Raw genomic sequence first — 19,435 nt, forward strand, 5'->3', positions numbered from 1 at the left:
ATAATTCTTTATATTCTTTCTGATCAAAATGAAGTGAAGCAACAAATAATTTGTACAAGAAACTATCAGATATACATACACTCTGGAAGATTAAATAACATAATCCATTAAAGGCATGTATCACCACCACCTGGCAAGGTCTGTATATTTTTGATATTTGCCTTTGACCACATTGTAGTTGGTAAAGATTTTTATAGCATTCTGTAAGCTCACTTCACTCATTGACTCGCTTCCAAAATCTCTGTGAACAGTGCACACTGGTGCTGAATAGTTTTGTGAAAACCACCAGTATGGAAAGGGGCAGTGAATTCACACACACACACACACACACACACACACACACACACACACACACACAACCTACTCAGGTCAGAAGGGAGACAGGGAAGCCAAGAAACATTCAGATTGTTGTCAATAAAATCAATGCCAGGATCATATCCTCTGCTCAAGTTCAGGCCATGCCAACCAGAAGAGGTAGGCTGCCTACCCTTGGAATTCTCCCACTCTCTAGGTTTGGTTACTGCAGACCCAATCTACCAGGTGTCTCAGCCCCCAACTCACGTGGACATCCCCTGCTCAACTGCAGGTTACATCAGCCAGAAGAAAAGGCCAAATCTGTCAAAACAGGTATGCCACCTGTGCATGGAACTCTTCCACTTCCTTGGTTCAGTCCCCTAGACCCAACCTACCACCCTCCTTTCCCCTACTCCCATTGCCATGTCTCAGGCCCCAACTCAGACTGACATCTCCTTCTCAAGTGTAGGTCACACCAGTCAGAAGAAAAGGTAGGCCGCTTACTGTTTTGTTTTTTATTGCTACTTTTTTGGCTCTTTGGGGGGCCTGACACCTAGCTCCCAAATAAATACACACAGAAGCTTATTATTACGTATAAATGCCCAGCCTTAGCTTGGCTTGTCTCCAAATAGCTTTTCTTAACTTACATTATCCTATCTATCTTTTGCTTCTGGGCTTTTACCTTTATTTATTTATGTATATCTTTTCTTTCCTTCTTATTTCCATGTCTGGCTGTGTGACTGGGTGTCTGGCTCTCCCTCTTTTCTTGCTTTTTGATTTTTTTCCTGCCCAGATTTCTCCTCCTTTTTATTTTCTCTGCCTTCCAACCCCACATATCCTTTCTCTTGCTATTGACTGTCCAACTCTTTATTAGACCAGTCAGATATTTTAGACAGGCAAAGTAACATCGCTTCACAGTGTTAAACAGATGCAGCATAAAGGAATACAACACATCATTTTCTCATTAAATAAATATTCCACAGCATAAACAAATGTGACACAATCTTAACCAATATTCTACAACAGTCGCCCATCCTTGGATTCTCCCACCTGCTCCTTTAGGTCCATGCAGAAAAAAATCTGCCACTACCCCCATTGCTATGCCCTAGCCCCTGGGCCCCAACTCACACGGGCATCTCCTGGATTAAGTGCAGGGCACTCCACGGGCTAACTTAGGTGGGTACTCCCTGCTAGACCAGAGGCCCTGCCAGGTGCCAGGACTCCAGGTAAGACACCTACCTGAGGACCTCCTCCACTCTTTCAATATTCCCATACCCTATCCCCGATCCCCTTCTCCTTGTCTCTGTCCCAGTCCCCATCTTCGGCTGAGTGCCTTGCTCAACAAGAGGCCACATTGGCCACCAGAAGTCCAGGCCTTATTTGGGCAGAGAACTGCCCAGCCACTGGCTACACAGACCAGGAGAGCAGAGAGTAAACAGAAACAAAGGAACACAACATCTATCCAACAAAGACAAAGTCAGAAATCAGCACCTGACCTCTATCATCCCAAACCTGGATATCAGTGTAAGAACACAATCAACAAACAGACAGGATAATACGTCATCACCAGAGTCCAGCTGCCCTGCTCTAGCGAGCCCTGACTATTCTGACACAGCTGAAGCACAAGAAAAAGAGCTTAAAACCCATTTGATAAAGGTGAGAGAGGTCTTTAAAGAAGAAGTGCATAAATAAATCCCTTAAAGTCAAGAAAAAACAAACAGATGAAGGAAATGAATAAAACTGTTCAAGACCTGAAAACGAAAATAGAGACAAAAAAACAACCCACAAACCAAGTGAATTCTGGAAATGAAAAATCTAGGTAAGGGAACAGGAACTACAGGGGCAAGCTTCACCAAAAGAACTCAAAAGATGAAAGAGATTCTCAGACAGAAGAAGTAGATACATTGGTCAAAGGAAAATGTTAAATTTAAGAAATTCCCAACACAAAACATCTGGGAAATCTGGGACACTCTGAAAAGGCCAAACCTAAGAATAATAGGAATAGAAAAAAGAGAAGAACCACAGCTCAGAGGCCTAAATGTTTAGCAAAATCATAGAAGAAAATTTTCTAACCTAAAGTAGGAGATACCTATGATATAAGAACCATGCAGAACACCAAATGGATTGGCACAAAAAACAAATCTTCTTGCCACATAATAGCCAAACCACTAAACATATATAAAAAGAAAGAATATTAAAAGCTACAGGGGAAAGACCAAGTAATATATAGATGCCTTAGAATCACACTGTGACTTCTCAATGGAGACTCTAAAGCAAGAAGGGCCTGGATAGATATCCTGCAAACTCTAAGAGACCACTAAAGCCAGAAAAACTTTCAGTCATCACAGATCAATAAAACAAGATATTCCATGACAGAGTCAAATTTAAATAATATCCATCTACAAATCCAACTGTACATAATGTACTAGAAGGAAAACTCCAACCCAAAGAGACAAACTAAACCCATGAAAACACAGGAAAGAAATAATTTCACACCAGTAATACCAAAAAGGAAACACACACACATACACATAACAACAACAACTACTACAATAACAAAATAACAGTAATTAATTAACACTCACTGGTCATTGATATCTTCAGAATCAATGGACTCCCCAATAAAGAGACACAAACAGAATGGATACAAACACAGGATCTATCCTTCTACTGCATCCAAAAAAACATATCTCAATGTCAGATAGACATTACCTCAGGGTAAAAGGTTGGAAAAAGACTTTCTTTTTTCTTCCTTTCTTTTTTTAATTGATTTTTATTGAGCTCTACATTTTTCTCTGCTCCCCTCTGTACCTCTCCCCTCCCCTTCAACCCTCTCCCAAGGTCCCCATGCTCCCAATTTACTCAGGAGATCTTGTCTTGGAAAAAGACTATCTAATGGACCTAGTAAGCCAGCGGTTATAACCATTCTTATATTTAACAAACTAAACTTAAAATGAAAATTAATCAAATCAGTCAGGGAAGGACACTTCATGGTCATCAAAGAAAAAAGTATAGCAAGAGGACATTTCAATTCATAATATCTTAAGCAATTGTAATTATTTTATATAATTATATTGAAAACGAGAGTGTCCATGTGTGTAAAAGAAACATTACTAAAGCTTAGAAAATATATTGACTCTCATACAATGAAAATGAGAGACTTAATTACCACACTTTCACCAATGGATAGGTCATCCAGATGAAAACCAAACAGAGAACTAATAGACCTTACAGTTATTATGACTCAAATGGATCTAACAATACCTACAGAATGTTTCACCCAAACACAAAACAATATACCTCTGCTCAGCAACTCACTGGAACTTTCTCCAAAGTTGACTACTTTCTCAGACACAGATCAGGTATCAACAGATTTAAAAAAATTGAAGTAATTCCCTGCATCTTTTCAGATTGCCACAGATTAAAGATGCATTTCATCCAGGTGGTAGTGGTACATATTTTTAATCCCAGCACTTGGGAGACAGAGGCAGGTGGATCTCTGTGAGTTCAAGACCAGCCTGGTCTACAAGAGCTAGTTCTAAGACAGGCACCAAAGCTTCAGAGAAACCTTGTCTCAAAAACAAAAACAAAAACAAAAAACCAAAAAGATGCATTTCAACATCAACAGAAACAACAGAAAACCTTCAAATTCATAAAAAGGAATAACTTTATACTGAATGATAACTAGATTATGGAAGAAATCAATGAATTCAATGAGAAAATAACAGCCATGCCCAAATTTTGTAAAAAATGGAAGTAGTGCTACCAGGAAAATTCATAGAACTAAGCATCTCCATGAACATTTTGGAGAGATACCATACTAGCAACTTAAGAGCACACCTGAAATGCTAGAACAAAAGGAAGTAAGCACATTCAAGAGGAGTAGACAGCAAGAAATAATCAAACTCAGGGCTGATTTAAACTAAATAAAAATGAAACAAAGAAATAATAATAAAAAATCAATGAAACAATGTTGGTTCTTTGAGAAAATCAACATGTTTAACACACTATTATGCAACATCCAAATTACCAAAATCAGTAATGAAAATGGGGACATAACAAACACTGAGGAAATCCAAAGAATCATAAGTCATATTTTAAAAACCCGTGCTCCACAATTGAAAATTAAAAAAAAACTGGATAATTTTCTCAATAGATACCAAGATTAGATAAATGATTTAATAGACCTGTAACCTCTAAGGAAACAGAATTGGTTATTAAAAGTCTTCCAAGCATAAAAAGGCAAGGTCAGAATCCAACAGTCCTTCAAAGAAAAACTAAGCCAATACTTTTCACATTATTCCACAAAATAAAAACAGAAGGGACACGGCAAAGTTCATTTTATGAGGCCAGTTACCCTGACACCCAAACTACACAAAGAATAAACAGAAAGAGAATTACAGACCAGTGTTCTTTATTATCATAGATACAAAAATACTCAATAAAATACTCTCAAACTGAATCTAAGAACTCATCAAAAAGATCATCCACCGTGTTCAAGTAGGCTTCATTCCAAAGATGCAGTGATGTTTCAAAATATAAAAATCAGTGAATGTAATGCACCATATAAACAAACTAAAACAAAAAAACCACACATGATCTTCTTATTAGATGCTGAAAAAAGCCTTTGAAAAAACCCAACTCTTCATGAGAGATTAGGGATAAAAGGGACAAATCCAAACATAATAAAGGCAATTTACAACAATATTGTAGCCATTACCAAATTAAATGGAGAGAAACTCAAAACAATTCCACTAAAATCAAGAAAAAGATAAGACTGTCTATTCTTTCCATATCTATTCAGTCTAGTACTTGAAGTTTTAGCTAGATCAATGATATAACTGAAGGAGATCCAGGGAATACAAATTGAAAAGGAAGAAATCAAAGCATTATTTTTGCAGATGACATGATAGTATACATATGCGACTCCTAAAATTCTATCAGGGAATTTCTACAGCTAATAAAAACCTTTAGTGAAATGGCTGAATACAAGATTAACTCCAAAAAAATCAGTATCCCTTCTATATACAATAAACAAATGGATTTAGAAAGAAATCAGGGAAACAACACCCTTCACAATAACCACAAATAATATAAAGTACCTCCGGGTATTCTAGACAAGCAAGTAAAAGACTTAAATGACAAAAACTTCAAGTTTCTGAAGAAAGAAATCGAAGACAATATCAAAAGATGGAAAGATCTCCCATGTTCATCGATTGGTAGGATTAGCATCTGAAAAAATGGTCATCTACCAAAAGCAATCTCCAGATTCAGTGCAATCTCCATAAAAAATTCAACATAATTCTTTTTTTTTTTTTTGGTTTTTCGAGACAGGGTTTCTCTGCAGCTTTAGATCCTGTCCTGGAGCTAGCTCTTGTAGACCAGGCTGGTCTCGAACTCACAGAGATCAGCCTACCTCTGCCTCCCGAGTGCTGGGATTAAAGGCGTGCGCCACCACCGCCGGGCTCAACATAATTCTTTACAGCACTTTCAGGAACCATATTCAACTTCATATGAAAACAAAAAACAAAAAAATCAGGATAGCTAAAACAATATTGTACAATAAAAGAACTTCCAGAGGTATCACTATTTCTGATTTCAATTTGTACTACAGAGCTATAGGAATAAAAACTACATGCTATTGTTGTAAAAACAGACCATTGATAAATGGAATTGAATCAAAGACCCAGACATATATCCTCACACCTATGGACAGCTGCATTTTGGGGAAAAAAAGCCAGAAAGACACAATGAAAAAAAAAGCATCTTCAATAAATGTTGCTGGTCTAAGTGGATGTCTGCATGTAGAAGAATGTAAATAGGTCTATATTGATCGCCCTGCACAAAACTCAAATCCAGTTTGATCAATGACTCCCCAACATAAATCCTGATACACTGAACATGATAGAATGTAGGGAATAGGTTTGAACACACTGGCACAGAAGAGAACTCCTGAACAGAACACTGATAATGTAGGCACTAAGATCAACAATTAACAAATGAAACTTCCTGGAACTAAAAAGCTTCTGGAAGGCAAGGACACCATCACTAGGACCAAGCACCAGACGACACTATTTATTAACCACTTGTGTTTTTTTTTTCCTTTGAGAACTCTACTAAGCTCATTTAAAAATAATCTGGATTGGTTGTTTCCTTATTGTTTTCTTTAAGTTTTTTCTCATGTGTGCATATGTGTGTGTATGAGCATTTATGTAGTATGTGTACTTCTATCTGTGAGTATGTGAGCATTTGCATGTGGGTTACTGCATGTGTGTTCACCCATTGTACATGTTTGTGTAATGTATGTACTTGTGTAGGGGGGATTCAAAAGTTACTGTTTGGTATCTTCTTTGATCATTTACCCACCTGTCATGTTCTTTGAGCTCTCAGTAGACCTGGAGTCATCAGTTCAGGTAGTTTGGCTGACCAGTGATCTTAAGGGGTTCACCTGCCTCTACATATACCCCCAGCTCTGGGATATAGGTATATGACACCGTGTCTAGCTCCTTAATGTGGCTCCTGCTGTGGATCAGAGCTCATGTCCCCATGTTTGTATGGCAGGCACTTTGAAGACTAAGCCATCACTTAAGTCCCTGTGTATTCTCGATATTAGTCTTCTACCATGTTCTTGCTGGAAAAGACATTCACACCATTCTATAGGCATTCTGCAATCATTGGCATGCTTCCTTTAGTGTTCAAAAGGGTGTAGGAACAGAGTGTATTGGTGCTAAGTGGTTTAGAGGAAACCCCCAGTATGGAAAGAGGCAGTGAATTTCATCCCCAAACACACACATGGGGAGGATAATGAGGATAAAGAGAGAAGAATACAGAGAGAGTGAGCAAAGGAGACCAATAGTGAGGGGCATGGGAGGGAGGATCAAGAGAAGAAGACAACGGAGAGGACCAAGAGGAGGAAGGCAAGAGAGAGCGCACGTGCATGAACAAATGGCAGGATTATAAGGAAGCTGTGCGAACAAGAAGATGGGAGAGGGGAGCACAGGAGTTGGAGATGTGTAGAGCAAAGAGGGGTGAGAAAAGCTGAAACCAGGCACAGGTGCTGAGTGAGCCTGGAGGCCAGCCTGCACCTTAGTACACTAACAGGTGCCACAGACAGCCATTTGTCCCTTCAGAGAGATAAGGAAATGAATATCTTCTTTGGTAAAGGGAAGCAGGGCTCCAGAATTTGGGGGAGGGGGATTTCCTTTGGACATGGCTACTACCAGTCCAAATTCAACAGTATATAAAAACGGTTCATGTAACCAAATGTGAAATACATTTAAGATTCAAAAGTGCTTTAAGATGCAAATGTAATTAGGGTGCTCAACTTTATAAACAAAATAAAGGCTTGAGCTGTGGATATGGTCTGTAGTAGACCCCTAGTACCGCAAACAAAAGGGGGATAAGAATTGAAGAAAAAAAATCACAAGATCATCTCGAGAGAGATAAAAAGCTTTTGACAAAATGAAACACCACTTTTATACAAACACACACACACACACGCACACACAAAACCTGCATAGAAGTCATTTGCATAGACCCTATGAGAGCCACACTGAAAGGCTGGCAGCTGACAATCTCCTAAATGATTTGAGGCTAAAGTTTGTCTGAAACATGAGGAACAAGAGAAAGACGTCCACTCTCAAACTTCCTGTCAACAACGTACTGGATGAGCCCAGTTGCTCAAATAAACCCATCAAGTTAGCCGAGGCTGTGATGGGAAGGCCATCTAAAATCAGTAAAAAGCTTTCTTGGTATCTTCATGAATTGTGCCTGGATCCCTTCTACTTATGTCAAGCTACCAAACATTTTTTGGCTTCACGTAGTTTTCTTCCCAGAATAGTCATCTGATTTTTCATATAGTCAGCCTTCAAGTTCTTTGAAGTTTTACTTGGGTGTGTGTGTGTGTGTGTGTGTGTGTGTGTGTGTGTGTGTATGCTCTATGTGCCTATGTGGATGTGTTCATGAATGAATGTGTGTGTGGAAGCCAAAGATCAACTTTGAGTGTCTACTTTGATCACTCTCCAAATTATGTTTTTCTTCCTTTGGAATGAATAAAGCTCTTATTTTAATTCATTACAATCTAGATGATGACTTATGATGTCACTTTTTTTAATGCTTTTATTTTTTTGTATCTTTCCCATCATGCATCTCTATTCCACTCATTTCCTGTCCATTCATATTCACCCTATGCCCTTGCAATGCCCTCCCTCCCAATAAAATAAAATAAAATTTAAAGAAAAAAATTTTCATCATGGAAGCTACAGTGTGACACAGTGACTCACGCAGCACACCCTTTTGTTCATATATCTTTACTTGCAAGAGTTCATTGCAAGGAGTCAGTGGTCTGGTTTGAGGTCTCTGGTTTCTGCTACACCATTGATGCTGGGCCCTCACTGGACCTCCTCTTGGTTATCCTGCTGTTGCCTTGTGTCACTGCAATCCTGAAGCTTCTGGTCTGCAGGAGTGGTCCGTCACTCACTCCAGTAGATCATAGATGGTGGGGGGGATGTTGGGGTGGGCCAACTCATAACCCTGGTTCTGGGCCTGGGTAGTTGCAGGGTTCTCCTGCCATCTTCAACACCAGGGTGAGCTCTCCAGCACTAGTAGGGCTAGTTAACCCCTGGCAGCAATGAGCAAGTGTCAGGGCCAGTTCTGCTTTCATGCCCTTAGGGTTGACTCTCCCACACTTGTACCATCAAGGCCAGCTTGATGGTTTTGTCCAGGCAAGGTGCTGTATCACATTCCCATGTGCTGTCCCCAACTTATTTTTGACACAGGCTCTCTTAGTGATTTCAGAGGTTATTAATTTGGCTGGTTTGACCAATGATGTTCAGGTTCCTACACATCTCCATGACTGTAACATGAGGGCCTGCTTTGGGGGTTTCTGTCCTGCCCAGTTCCCACAGCCAGCAAGTCCCAAAGAAAATCACACAGAGGTCTCCATAAGTTATAAACTGATTGGCCCATTAGCTCAGGTTTTGTATTATCTCTTATAACATATATTAAGCCATTATTCTTATCCATGTTAGCCACATGACTTGGTACCTTTTTCAGCAGGGCAGGTCACATCCTGCTTCTTCGGTGATCTGGGAAGGACTGGGGAAAGAGCTTCCTTCTTCCCAGAATTCTCCTATTCTTATTGCCCCACCTTTACTTCCTGTCTGGTTTTCCCACCTATACTTCCTCCCTGACTGCTGGCCAATCAGTGTTTATTTAAGATATGATTGACAGACTACAGACAGTTCTCCCACACCACATGACCCTCACCCCTGGAGTCATAGAATAATGTCACCATGTCCAGATTTCGTATGGGTACTTGGACACAAAACTTAGGACATGGTGTTTGTACCATAGGCACTTCTGACTATCTCTCTAGCTTCCTGATTGATTTTTAATGATAAAGCCTGCCTTTAAATAAGTGATTCTTTTTTATGATACCTTAATTAGCCAAATATTGTAAATTCTTTGTTGATCAAACATTTCCTTTTCTACAGGCATTGCAGTTTGTCACTCTGGGGTTCTGGATTCCTCAAAACACTATGGCATGACAAAGTGCAGAAATATCTTTGCTATGGTACCACAAGAATAGCTTTTCCTCCTATTTACAATACTTATCCATCTGTCTTGGATGGTCTTTTTACCTGGTCTTTAGGTACATGCTTATCTTGGAAAGTTCACTTTTGTTCATGTCTCCCTGGTAACAGTATCCCAAACCATGTGATAATCAACTCAATTCACTCCATAAGAAGAACCTTGAATAGGATTTACCTCTTTTGATCTCAAAGCTAAGAAATGTTGGGACTGGTTAGTGCTTGGAAGGGAGCTTTAATCCACAAAAGCAGCCTCTAAATTATCTTCTATGCCACATCAATTACTATTACACTGGCAAAGAAAATGAAATAAATTTGCTAGGGATCTTCAAGCTATAATAAGGATAGAAAAGTTTGCGTCCAAGTAATTGTATAAATGCAGTCAATTAGTCTCCAGGTAGATATTCTAGAGTTTCACTCTATTTCCTCTGTTAGAAAAACACACCAAAAAGCTAGATTCTCCCATTCAGCCGTGGATGCTCAAGGTTTGAGGTGAGTTTCTGTCCATCTTGGACAAGCTCTCCTTGATGCCTCTGTTGCACTGTTCCTATGTGGGCCTGCAGACTTTCAATGGCTGTATAGATGCCTACATCAGTTCTGAAGGTATGTAAGGATTGACATCTACAATCCACAGATCATTCCACTCTCTACCTTTTTGCCAAGTTCAAGTTCTAAATCAATGAAGTGTCCTAACAGAGACACTGTGTGTACTTGAGAGAAGCCCCTTCACGTCCTGTGTTCACATGCAATGTGGTCATGGAACTATAGATTTTAGGTCTTGAACTTTGTCCAGAAGGCTCCCTAAAATTCTCCAATTCTTCAAATATTACTTGGGAATGATGGCACATGGTGCTAATGATAATTTCCATGACAATGATAAATGCCCTGCTCACGAGTTTGTTGCTATACCACAGCAACAGACCTGGGCTTTCCCTGTCTCTCAGGGGAGAGCCTTGGCCTTCCTGTGCCAAATACCACCCTCAAATCCTGTGGGATACCAGTAGGCACTGCTGAACAGAGGCAGGCTAGGCTGGCTCTGCTCATTTCAGATTGTGTCAGACATTCTCATTGTGTGATATTTCCCTTGGTCTAGTTTTCACCACCACAGAGACCCACTTTTATTAAGTGATTTTTCTAAGCTTAATTAGGATTATTGGTGTTATTCCCACAGGGAATGTGACAGTGCATCCTTACTATATGTATTCTACCAGAATTTTAAGTAGTGTAATTGCTTGGAACCTACTTTTAAATGCATGTGAGTGTATGTATGTGGTGTGTGCATACGCATGTTTCTGTGTGAGCCTATGTAGCTGGGTAGAAGTATACACGCATGTATGTGAGCATGTTCATGTGGAGACACGAAAACAACCTCTAGTGGCAGCCTCAGAAACTCTGCCCACTTCCCTGAAGACAAAGACTCCTGACCTGGAGTTCATCGATCAGGATAGAACAGCCATTGAGTGAACCCAGGAGTCTGTCTGTCTCTTCCTGCCCAGCACCAGGATTGAGGCCCCAGAGCCACCACACCTGGACTTTTCCCATGGATTCTAGAGACCTTGGGTTCTCATAGTGGTGAGGCAGGAACCCTATGGATGGAGCGAACATTATAACCCTGCATCCTATACTACACAACACATGAAAGGAGTTCAATTGTTGCTGATAATACCTTCTGATTCGAGACCTTCAGAAATCCTACTCAAGTACAAGCTAAAAAATCCCAAGGTAGTAATATGAGCAAGTGAAAATTAAAATATTGTTTGATGTGGGACTCCTTCCTGTGTTCTCTGCTGTAACAAGGAATGTTCTGTGTCATTCAGCATTCAGACCTATAATATTATGTTTGAATTATAACATATAGTATCTCTCCTGAGATAGCCACACATTGCAAACTAGATGGTGTGGCCCACCACCTCTGGACTGGAGATAACCATGAAGACACTAGGATATTCAGCACAGAGGTTGGGAGTGAGTTTGCTGGTTGTGGAAACCTGGTGTCTGAAGAGGGTTTTGGCAGCCTTGGTGCTGGACGCTTTATGATTCAGGAAAGGACCAAAGACCCAGGACTCAGCCTTTAGGAGTCAGGTTCTTTAGAAGTTGTTTTGTGTCTCTGGGGATGGCAATCTTGTTGCTTCAGCTAGCAGCGGAACTAGCAGCGACCATTGTCCACTCTATGAACCACTATCAACACCGCCTGACAGCCACTCCTGAGACAACTGAGTGAGGTCATCTAGAAGTCGCAAAGGCAGTGATACCTCCTGTTGCAGACACCACCATAGCACAGCTTTTAATGAATATGTGCTTGTTCAGTGTGACAAAGGGCAACGCTTTCTACACATGGTGTAGGACACATTCTGTAATCAAAGGTCAAAGACAGCTGCTGATGCCACACAGGTGAGAACTGCCACGGAGGCAACACTGACAGGAACTTCGATTAAACAGTTCCCCAGGGTTTCCAATCTCCCCTTGACTCCCCTGTAGGAAGAGTCCACTAGGGAGGACTCCCAGAGAGCAAACAGGATCCAAAGAATCCTGTTCTCCATATGACAAGCGGCATAAAAATGGGGAGGCAGTCTGGAAATGAGAGAGGCAAAACCAAATACGCACTTGCAGGATCTCTGGGGTGGGCCTTTACTGAGAACTCTGTAAGATAGCGTGAAGTGAAGACATCAGTTAAGTAATAGGACCAAACGTTTTATTGAATGCTGAGAGTTTTTGTCTTGAAATATCAAATATCTCTATGATTCTTAAACAAGCGATGCTTCAAGGGCCAAGATAACACTTGGTAAGACATGAGATGTTTTAAGGGTCTGGGGTTCCTTTTGAAATTATGAGCTACTGCTAGCAGTGCTGACATCACTGGGTGTCCTGTCCTCTTCTGAAGTGGAAACACTAGCTTTTTCACTCCTAAGAGACATTGCATACTTACACCAAAGCCAAATTAACACAGAGAACAAAACAATAACAAAAAGAATAAGAATAATGAGTTTCCAATAATTTTTCTTGGGTTTCTCTACTTTCTTATATGGAGGGCCACTGTCAATACTCCCTCCATAGCCATGTGAAAGGCAAAAGGGTGGGTCCCACCCAAAGTTGCAGTGGCAATGGTGTAAATTATTGCAGACCCCTTTCAGATTGCAGGTCTCTGGTGAACAATCACTTACCCAAATTGGTTTACTGACACACTTCCTACTAAGGCACACATGCTCTGGACCACATTCTGTGCCGTCTTTCACATGGCCAATGTCAGGTATTGTCATCCCCCAATGGTAGTCAGTTCCCCAACAGGTGACACCATTGAGGTGAGTCCAGTGAACAGTGGAATGCTCTTTCATTAAAGGAACAACTTGTACATTCTCACACTGAACTCTCCCACAGAGGCTGTCTGGATCATTACATCTTAAGTACGTGCCTCTGAATATACCACAGTTGCCAAACCGGTCACCTTGGCTGTTGATTTCCCTGTAGCATCTCTGAGCCGCGCTCCTGGCTCCTTTGCCAAAGATCTGCTGACACTGTTCATCTCGGTTACGACATCTCTTTTCGTAGCAGTAGCCACCATCTTTACAGGAGCTCCCATCAAGCAAATAGACATCATGAGGGCACTCGTGCGAATGTCCGTCACACCATTCTGGAAGGTCGCATTCATTGTCCTGTTCTCTGCACACGGTGGCTGACGGCATGATCTGGCAATCTTGGCAGCAAAGCCCAAAAGCACAGGCAGCTCCGCCTCTGAGGGTACAGCCCCTCATACAACATGGATCCTTTTTACACATTTCTGAAGATCCACAATCACACTGCTCTCCATCGTCGACTACACCATCCCCACAGACTTTTAATTTGTAGTTGCTTACTGGCTTCTTTTCCTTGTGCATACAGTTGGCAGTAGCATAAACTGGCCAAAACTGAGCATAACTGCAGTTGCTGAATTTGTAGATGCCACTGTCTGTTGCAGCCATTAAGCATGCTTCCTTTCCACACGTACAATAGTCCTCATCATGAGACATACCCAAATTATGACCCATTTCATGTGCTATAATAAGTCCAAATTGAAAAAGATTAGAGCCTATCAGAGAATCAACGCCACAATTAAGAGATGGATTACAAACAGTTCCAACATAGGCTAAGCCAAGATATATATCAAAATCATACAGCACAAAAAGATGTGCAATATCATTTGGAATTCGACTGTTAAGGGCGACAGTTTTCCAAGAACAAAAATATGTCAGGAAATCATCTATGTTAGTCGCTGTCACCTGGTTTCCTTCATTCCACATCTCAACTCCAAATAAAACTACCTCAACTTCCAGTGGACGATAAATCATGTTTATCATGTCAACGATGATCAATATTTCCAGTAACACACGTGACAGATTGCCGTTCAGATAAAGAATTCGCTCATGGTCTACAACCAATGCCAGGTTAAGAAATCGCTTGTGGGTCCACCAGCCCTCATAGCTGCTTTGCATCAGCGTGAGGTTATCATTCTCTTGAAGCCTCATTTGCCTCGCTATCTTTTCTTCTGTTAATGCACATCTCATGGGGCGTAGTTGCGTCTCCTTGCTGTCCATCTTGTAAACCAAATGTTCGAACGTGGAAGAAAGGTTCTTGGGCTTGACTTCATATACTGTACTATTTATCTGTAATATTCCATGAAAGCCCCCGAAACAAGTGGTAAGAGCCACTATGGATTCGGGATCTCCATCCACATAGCCATGGTAATAGCAATTGTTCTGGACAAAGGGCTGGTCCTTGTGTAGAGCACCTTGTTCCGTGTAGGTGAATACAGAGAAGTGTCTAGACATTGAAAACTTCTTAGCTTTCATGTAGATAAAATGTCTCTGGCCCCCAAAGTGGAGGCTATAGGTCAGCCAACCCATAGCCTGCATTGTTCTGTTGCCTCTGACCCTTAAGGGTATCATGACTTCTGGGAGGTTGGTGTGTTGAGCATGCCCAGGGACAGGCCATGTTGAGAGAATGATCAAGATCTCTAGCATGAGTTGCAGATGACTTATCCTTGTGTGCACCACAGTCTCACCCATAGCCTGCATGTCTACATAGATATCAAAGGAGAATGCCCTTGTCTTGGTTGCATGCAGTGCTGACTCTTAATACTCTGTCTCCTGGCTGAGTGGATGCGTTAGCGCAGCAAGTCTGAATGATAAAGAAAGCACACATGAGTAGCTTAGTTATGGGCAGGCCAAGGTAGAAGAGAATGAGCCAGGTATGAGATTAAATGGCTTCATTATTGGTTTACAGTACAACTTCACATATGATTTGCATTTGACTTCTGTTTAACTTTGTAAGTCAGAATTATAATTAACCATTGTTGTTACTTTCTGAATCTATATAAAGAACTCATGGATTTGACATGTTGTTTTAAACATATGAGTTCACATACCTATAATAAATACTTAATACCTAAGTTGTTAATATATAGTGGCCATATTTATCATATTTCTATGAAGCAATATTGACATCTAGATATCAACTTGGAATACATACAAAGTGTTCTTTCAATTTGCAACCATTAATTTTTCAGTAAATTTACTTAGGAGAGATCTGTAAACACTGCTCACATTACTTTTTATGTATCAGTTTATTACAACAGACACACACACACACACACACACACACACACACAAAGAGAGAGAGAGAGAATCATCTCTGTACTGCAAACCATAACTTTATATATCTATCTTCACACTTGAAAATGCCAAAGCATCACTGTCCAAAAGCCCATGATTTCACAATTCTAAAGTCCTGGTGGGAAAGCTATTGGTATCTTGTTACTAAATAAACCTGCTATTTCTTTCTACTTGTGTTCATAGTCAGTCAGTGTTGCCGTGAGCCTAAGAGAAGCTCCTGCTTGCAGTTTGTTCCTGGAAACATGATATTTAGGTAAGATAATCTGATACCTTAGTTGAAGGATAAATTCACTGAGAAATGTATTTAGAATATGTCCCATGCTTCTTTAATAATTTTTACTTGTTTTCATGTTGTTTCTTAATTTATGATTTTTTAAATCAAGACATCGGAACACAGATGAAAATTGACATTATTGATTTTTTACATATCATTTTTATTATTGAATTTAAGTCAAAGTATATTAACTTGTAAAACCAAGAAGTTTTCACTGAATTCTTTTTTACTCAACATTGAAATTTTAAACAAATTATTTTCCTGAATATTTGTTTTGTCACTAAATATACGTATATAAGATCTTGTTTTCAGTCAAACACAAATCTCATTTTTAGAATAATCATAGTGCCTTGATGACTTGGATAAAGTCATCAAGGACAAGAAATTAGAGGCTTGCAAACCTGAAAAGATGGCTTAGCACACAAGTTCATGGTGGGGCAAGCGTGAGGGTTGAGTTTGCATCATCAGAACTCATGTTTCTACATCAGGGTAGGTGATTTCTGACTGTGAACCCAAATCTAGCAAACAAGGCTGCAGCGGAGAGAACAGAAGCAGAGAGATTCCCAGGGATTCTGTTTTGAAATAAAGTGAGTAAGGACAAGGAAGGAATCCAACATCTACCTGTGCCTATTCCCATGTGCTTTTACGTGCACTCACAAATGAACATTCACAAGTGAGCACAGGTGTACAACACACACACACACACACACACACACACACACACACACACACGTTCTAGGCTTATTGCAGAAAATGTTTCGGGAAGATAGCAGAAAAGAGGAAAAGAAATTTCTGGCAGCGACATTTCTAAATTGCGAGTAACATCCCTAATACTACCATCTGTTTTCCATGACTTTGTGATTTATTGTTGTTGTGATTTGGAGTTTTTAAGATAGGATTTCAGCATGTGACTGTCAGTGTTTGATTTCATGGTCCTTTAGCCTGCAGCTGTCACACGAGGGCTAGGATTATAGACATGCACCCTCATATTGCTTTCCATGCTGTGATGACAAACATTGATTTATTATGGATGTAAAACTCTTAACTTAACCAATATAAATTCATCATAATTTATCCTTAAAATGTTGTTATGCAATCTTCTCAAAGGAAAGCCAAAGAATACACTCTGGATTGTCTTTGTTCTGCCTATGATATGGTATAAAATGGCTCAACATGCCATAGTTTCTGAGTGACTGTGACATCATTTATACCTTGTGCTGAATGATTCAGAAACCTTAAATCTGGCATTCAAAAATCTTCTGTCCACTGTTTCTTTCCATAACTTCATCAAATTAATCCACCAATCCTTGTACTGCAGTTAGTACCTAACATTTTTTTTTTTCTGAAGCAGTGTCTAGTTCAGTGTGAGTCAAGGCAAGAATAGCCACACATTCAAAATGTTTAGGATGCCCAGTCAAGCAAATAGAGCAGAGTAGGAAAGAAGATGGTTATAATCCTTTATATCTGACAAGGTCTGCGATACTGGGTAAGGATCACATTGTGCGTTCTTGTGTGGATGGCCTAATTATTTGTCCTCCTATCCTTTACGGCTACGTCATTGAATGACTTACTGGCAGGCGAAGTAACAATGCCCATCATCTTTTCTAATGATAGCTTCTTTCATGCCTCATTTGAAACACAGATTATTATTGAGACTCTACACGACAAAGGGAATATTCATCCCCACCTTCCTTTTTTCTTTCACATGGTTGAGTTCTAGATTGAACTGCTTGGTAACAAGAAACTCTCCAGCTGTAGAACCTGGCAACTGGCTAAGATTCTACTCTGCTCCTTTACCATCTCAACCCCCTTGCTCAGCAAGGGTAATGACACTCATCATCTCACTCATCATCTGAGTAATCAGATTTTCTATTACGCTTCAGTAACTTTTCGAAATGAATGAATCTCATTTCCTTACTATCATCCTGCATTTCCTACATAAGTCATATAATTATTATCCCTTCTGTACTTTTGCTTATGCTGTCAACATGGCCTCAGCTTATTCTCAACCTATAGGCAAAAGCAAGCACATAATTGTCTTCATTAAATGATATCATAGATCAAATGGACTTCACAGACAGCAACATAATAATCCACCTAAAGAGTACAGAATAAGTAACTTCTAGGCATATATGATGTTTTCTCTAAGATAAATATTAGAACAAAAAGTCTTAAGAAATATATGAAAACTGAAATAATTGTTTTCGATCTGATCATAATGAAGTGAGACCGTAAAATACCACATGAAACTATCAAGCACACATAAACTCTGGAAAATTCCATAAAGATCACACTGAATGATGCCTGGGTTATTGAAGAAATCAAGGAACATCTAGAAATGAATGAAGATAAACACAGCATTAAAAGATGATCGAATGAAATGAAATGAAATCAGTCATAAGAGAAGAGTATATAGAACCTTGCGCCTACGTTTACCCATCACAGAGATCTCAAATAATATATACCTAAGGACTTTGTAGAACCAAGAACAAGGTGAACCCTAAATTAGTAGTTGAAAATAAATAATTCAGGGCTGAAATAAAAGAGAAAAAAATACAAAAATGTAGTGAAGCAAACAGTTACATTTTCGAAAGATAAACAAGATCAACAACCTGTGAGCCACAATCCAAATTAATTAAATGAGAGATGAAAAGTGAATGATTATGACAGCCATGGATGAGATTCAGAATACCATTAGGATATATATTAATACAAACTTTCCCTCAAGCTGGAAAATGTAAAAGAAATATAAATGGATGACTTTCTAGAGGCCTAAGACCTGCCAAAATAAACCAAGGTGACAGTGCCCCAAGTAGACATCTTATGCCACCAAGTAAAATCTCTAGTGCCAGGAATGGGTTACATCGTGTTGAGTCATTTGCCAAACAAGTACAAAATTTCATGAGCTATTGCTAAGGCTGCTAATGGCTTTTTGCAACCTGATGATAAGGCCAGTTGCTGAGGACACACATGTTATCAAGCATGGAGAGTTTGAGCTTGTGCCCAGTTAGAAGCTTCACCCTACTTCACCAGCGTTCATGGTGCTGGAAGGTACTCTGTGCATTACAGGAGAAAGGTAATCCTCAATATCACCCAGCTACCAACACTGGGACTTACCTTGGTAATTTACCTGCAAGAAATACTTGTGTAATCATGTACAAATATCATGCAAGTAACCAAGTGCTTTCTCTAAATTTTTGCATTCGTTTTACATACCAGTCACAGTTCCCGCTCTCTCCCCTCCTCCTGCTCCTTCCACCTCTTCCCAACCCATCCCTTGTCCACTCCTCAGAAAGGGTAAGGCATCCCATAAGGAGTCAACAATGCCTGGAAAGTTCAGTTGAAGTAAGACCAAGAACCTCCATGCGCCCCCCCCCCCACACACACACATATGCGCGTGCGCTCATCAAGGTTGAGCCAATGGAGAGATCCACAGCTAAGCCCCAGCCTGAGCTCCCAAAGTCCAGTCAAATAGAGGGATCAGGGATTTTGTGAGCAAAGGGGTCAAGAGCAAGACAGGAAACCCACAGAAACAACTGATCCGAAGTTGTGAGTGCTCACTGATTCTGGACCAACAGCTGGGAAGCCTGCATGGAATCTAAGTAGGCTCTCTGCATGGGGTGACAGTTGTA

The 19,435-nt window shown here is 40.1% G+C and overlaps 2 protein-coding genes across 2 annotated transcripts in view; both read right to left on the reverse strand.

Annotated features, from left to right (window-relative positions):
• Positions 1-12,559: 12,559 nt before the first annotated feature.
• Positions 12,560-14,932, reverse strand: LOC119812901 (disintegrin and metalloproteinase domain-containing protein 25-like). Its single transcript, XM_038327919.2, has one exon. The coding sequence runs from the start codon at positions 14,930-14,932 to the stop codon at positions 12,710-12,712; it is 2,223 nt and encodes a 740-aa protein (XP_038183847.1). The 3' UTR covers positions 12,560-12,709.
• The window catches only part of LOC119811622 (disintegrin and metalloproteinase domain-containing protein 24-like), a 33,314-nt gene continuing 28,788 nt past the window's right edge, over positions 14,910-19,435 (reverse strand). Inside the window, exon 3 of the mRNA XM_038325517.2 lies at positions 14,910-15,035. Within this exon, the coding sequence (XP_038181445.2) occupies positions 14,946-15,035 (90 nt within the window). The 3' untranslated portion in view covers positions 14,910-14,945. The remainder of the gene's footprint in view (positions 15,036-19,435) is intronic.

The sequence above is a fragment of the Arvicola amphibius genome, chromosome 4, assembly GCF_903992535.2.
Source record: "Arvicola amphibius chromosome 4, mArvAmp1.2, whole genome shotgun sequence".
Classification (NCBI taxonomy): domain Eukaryota; kingdom Metazoa; phylum Chordata; class Mammalia; order Rodentia; family Cricetidae; genus Arvicola; species Arvicola amphibius.

Excerpts from the sequence above, each read along its gene's own strand:
- LOC119812901 (XM_038327919.2), bottom strand. The coding sequence starts at position 14,932 with ATGCAGGCTATGGGTGAGACTGTGGTGCACACAAGGATAAGTCATCTG.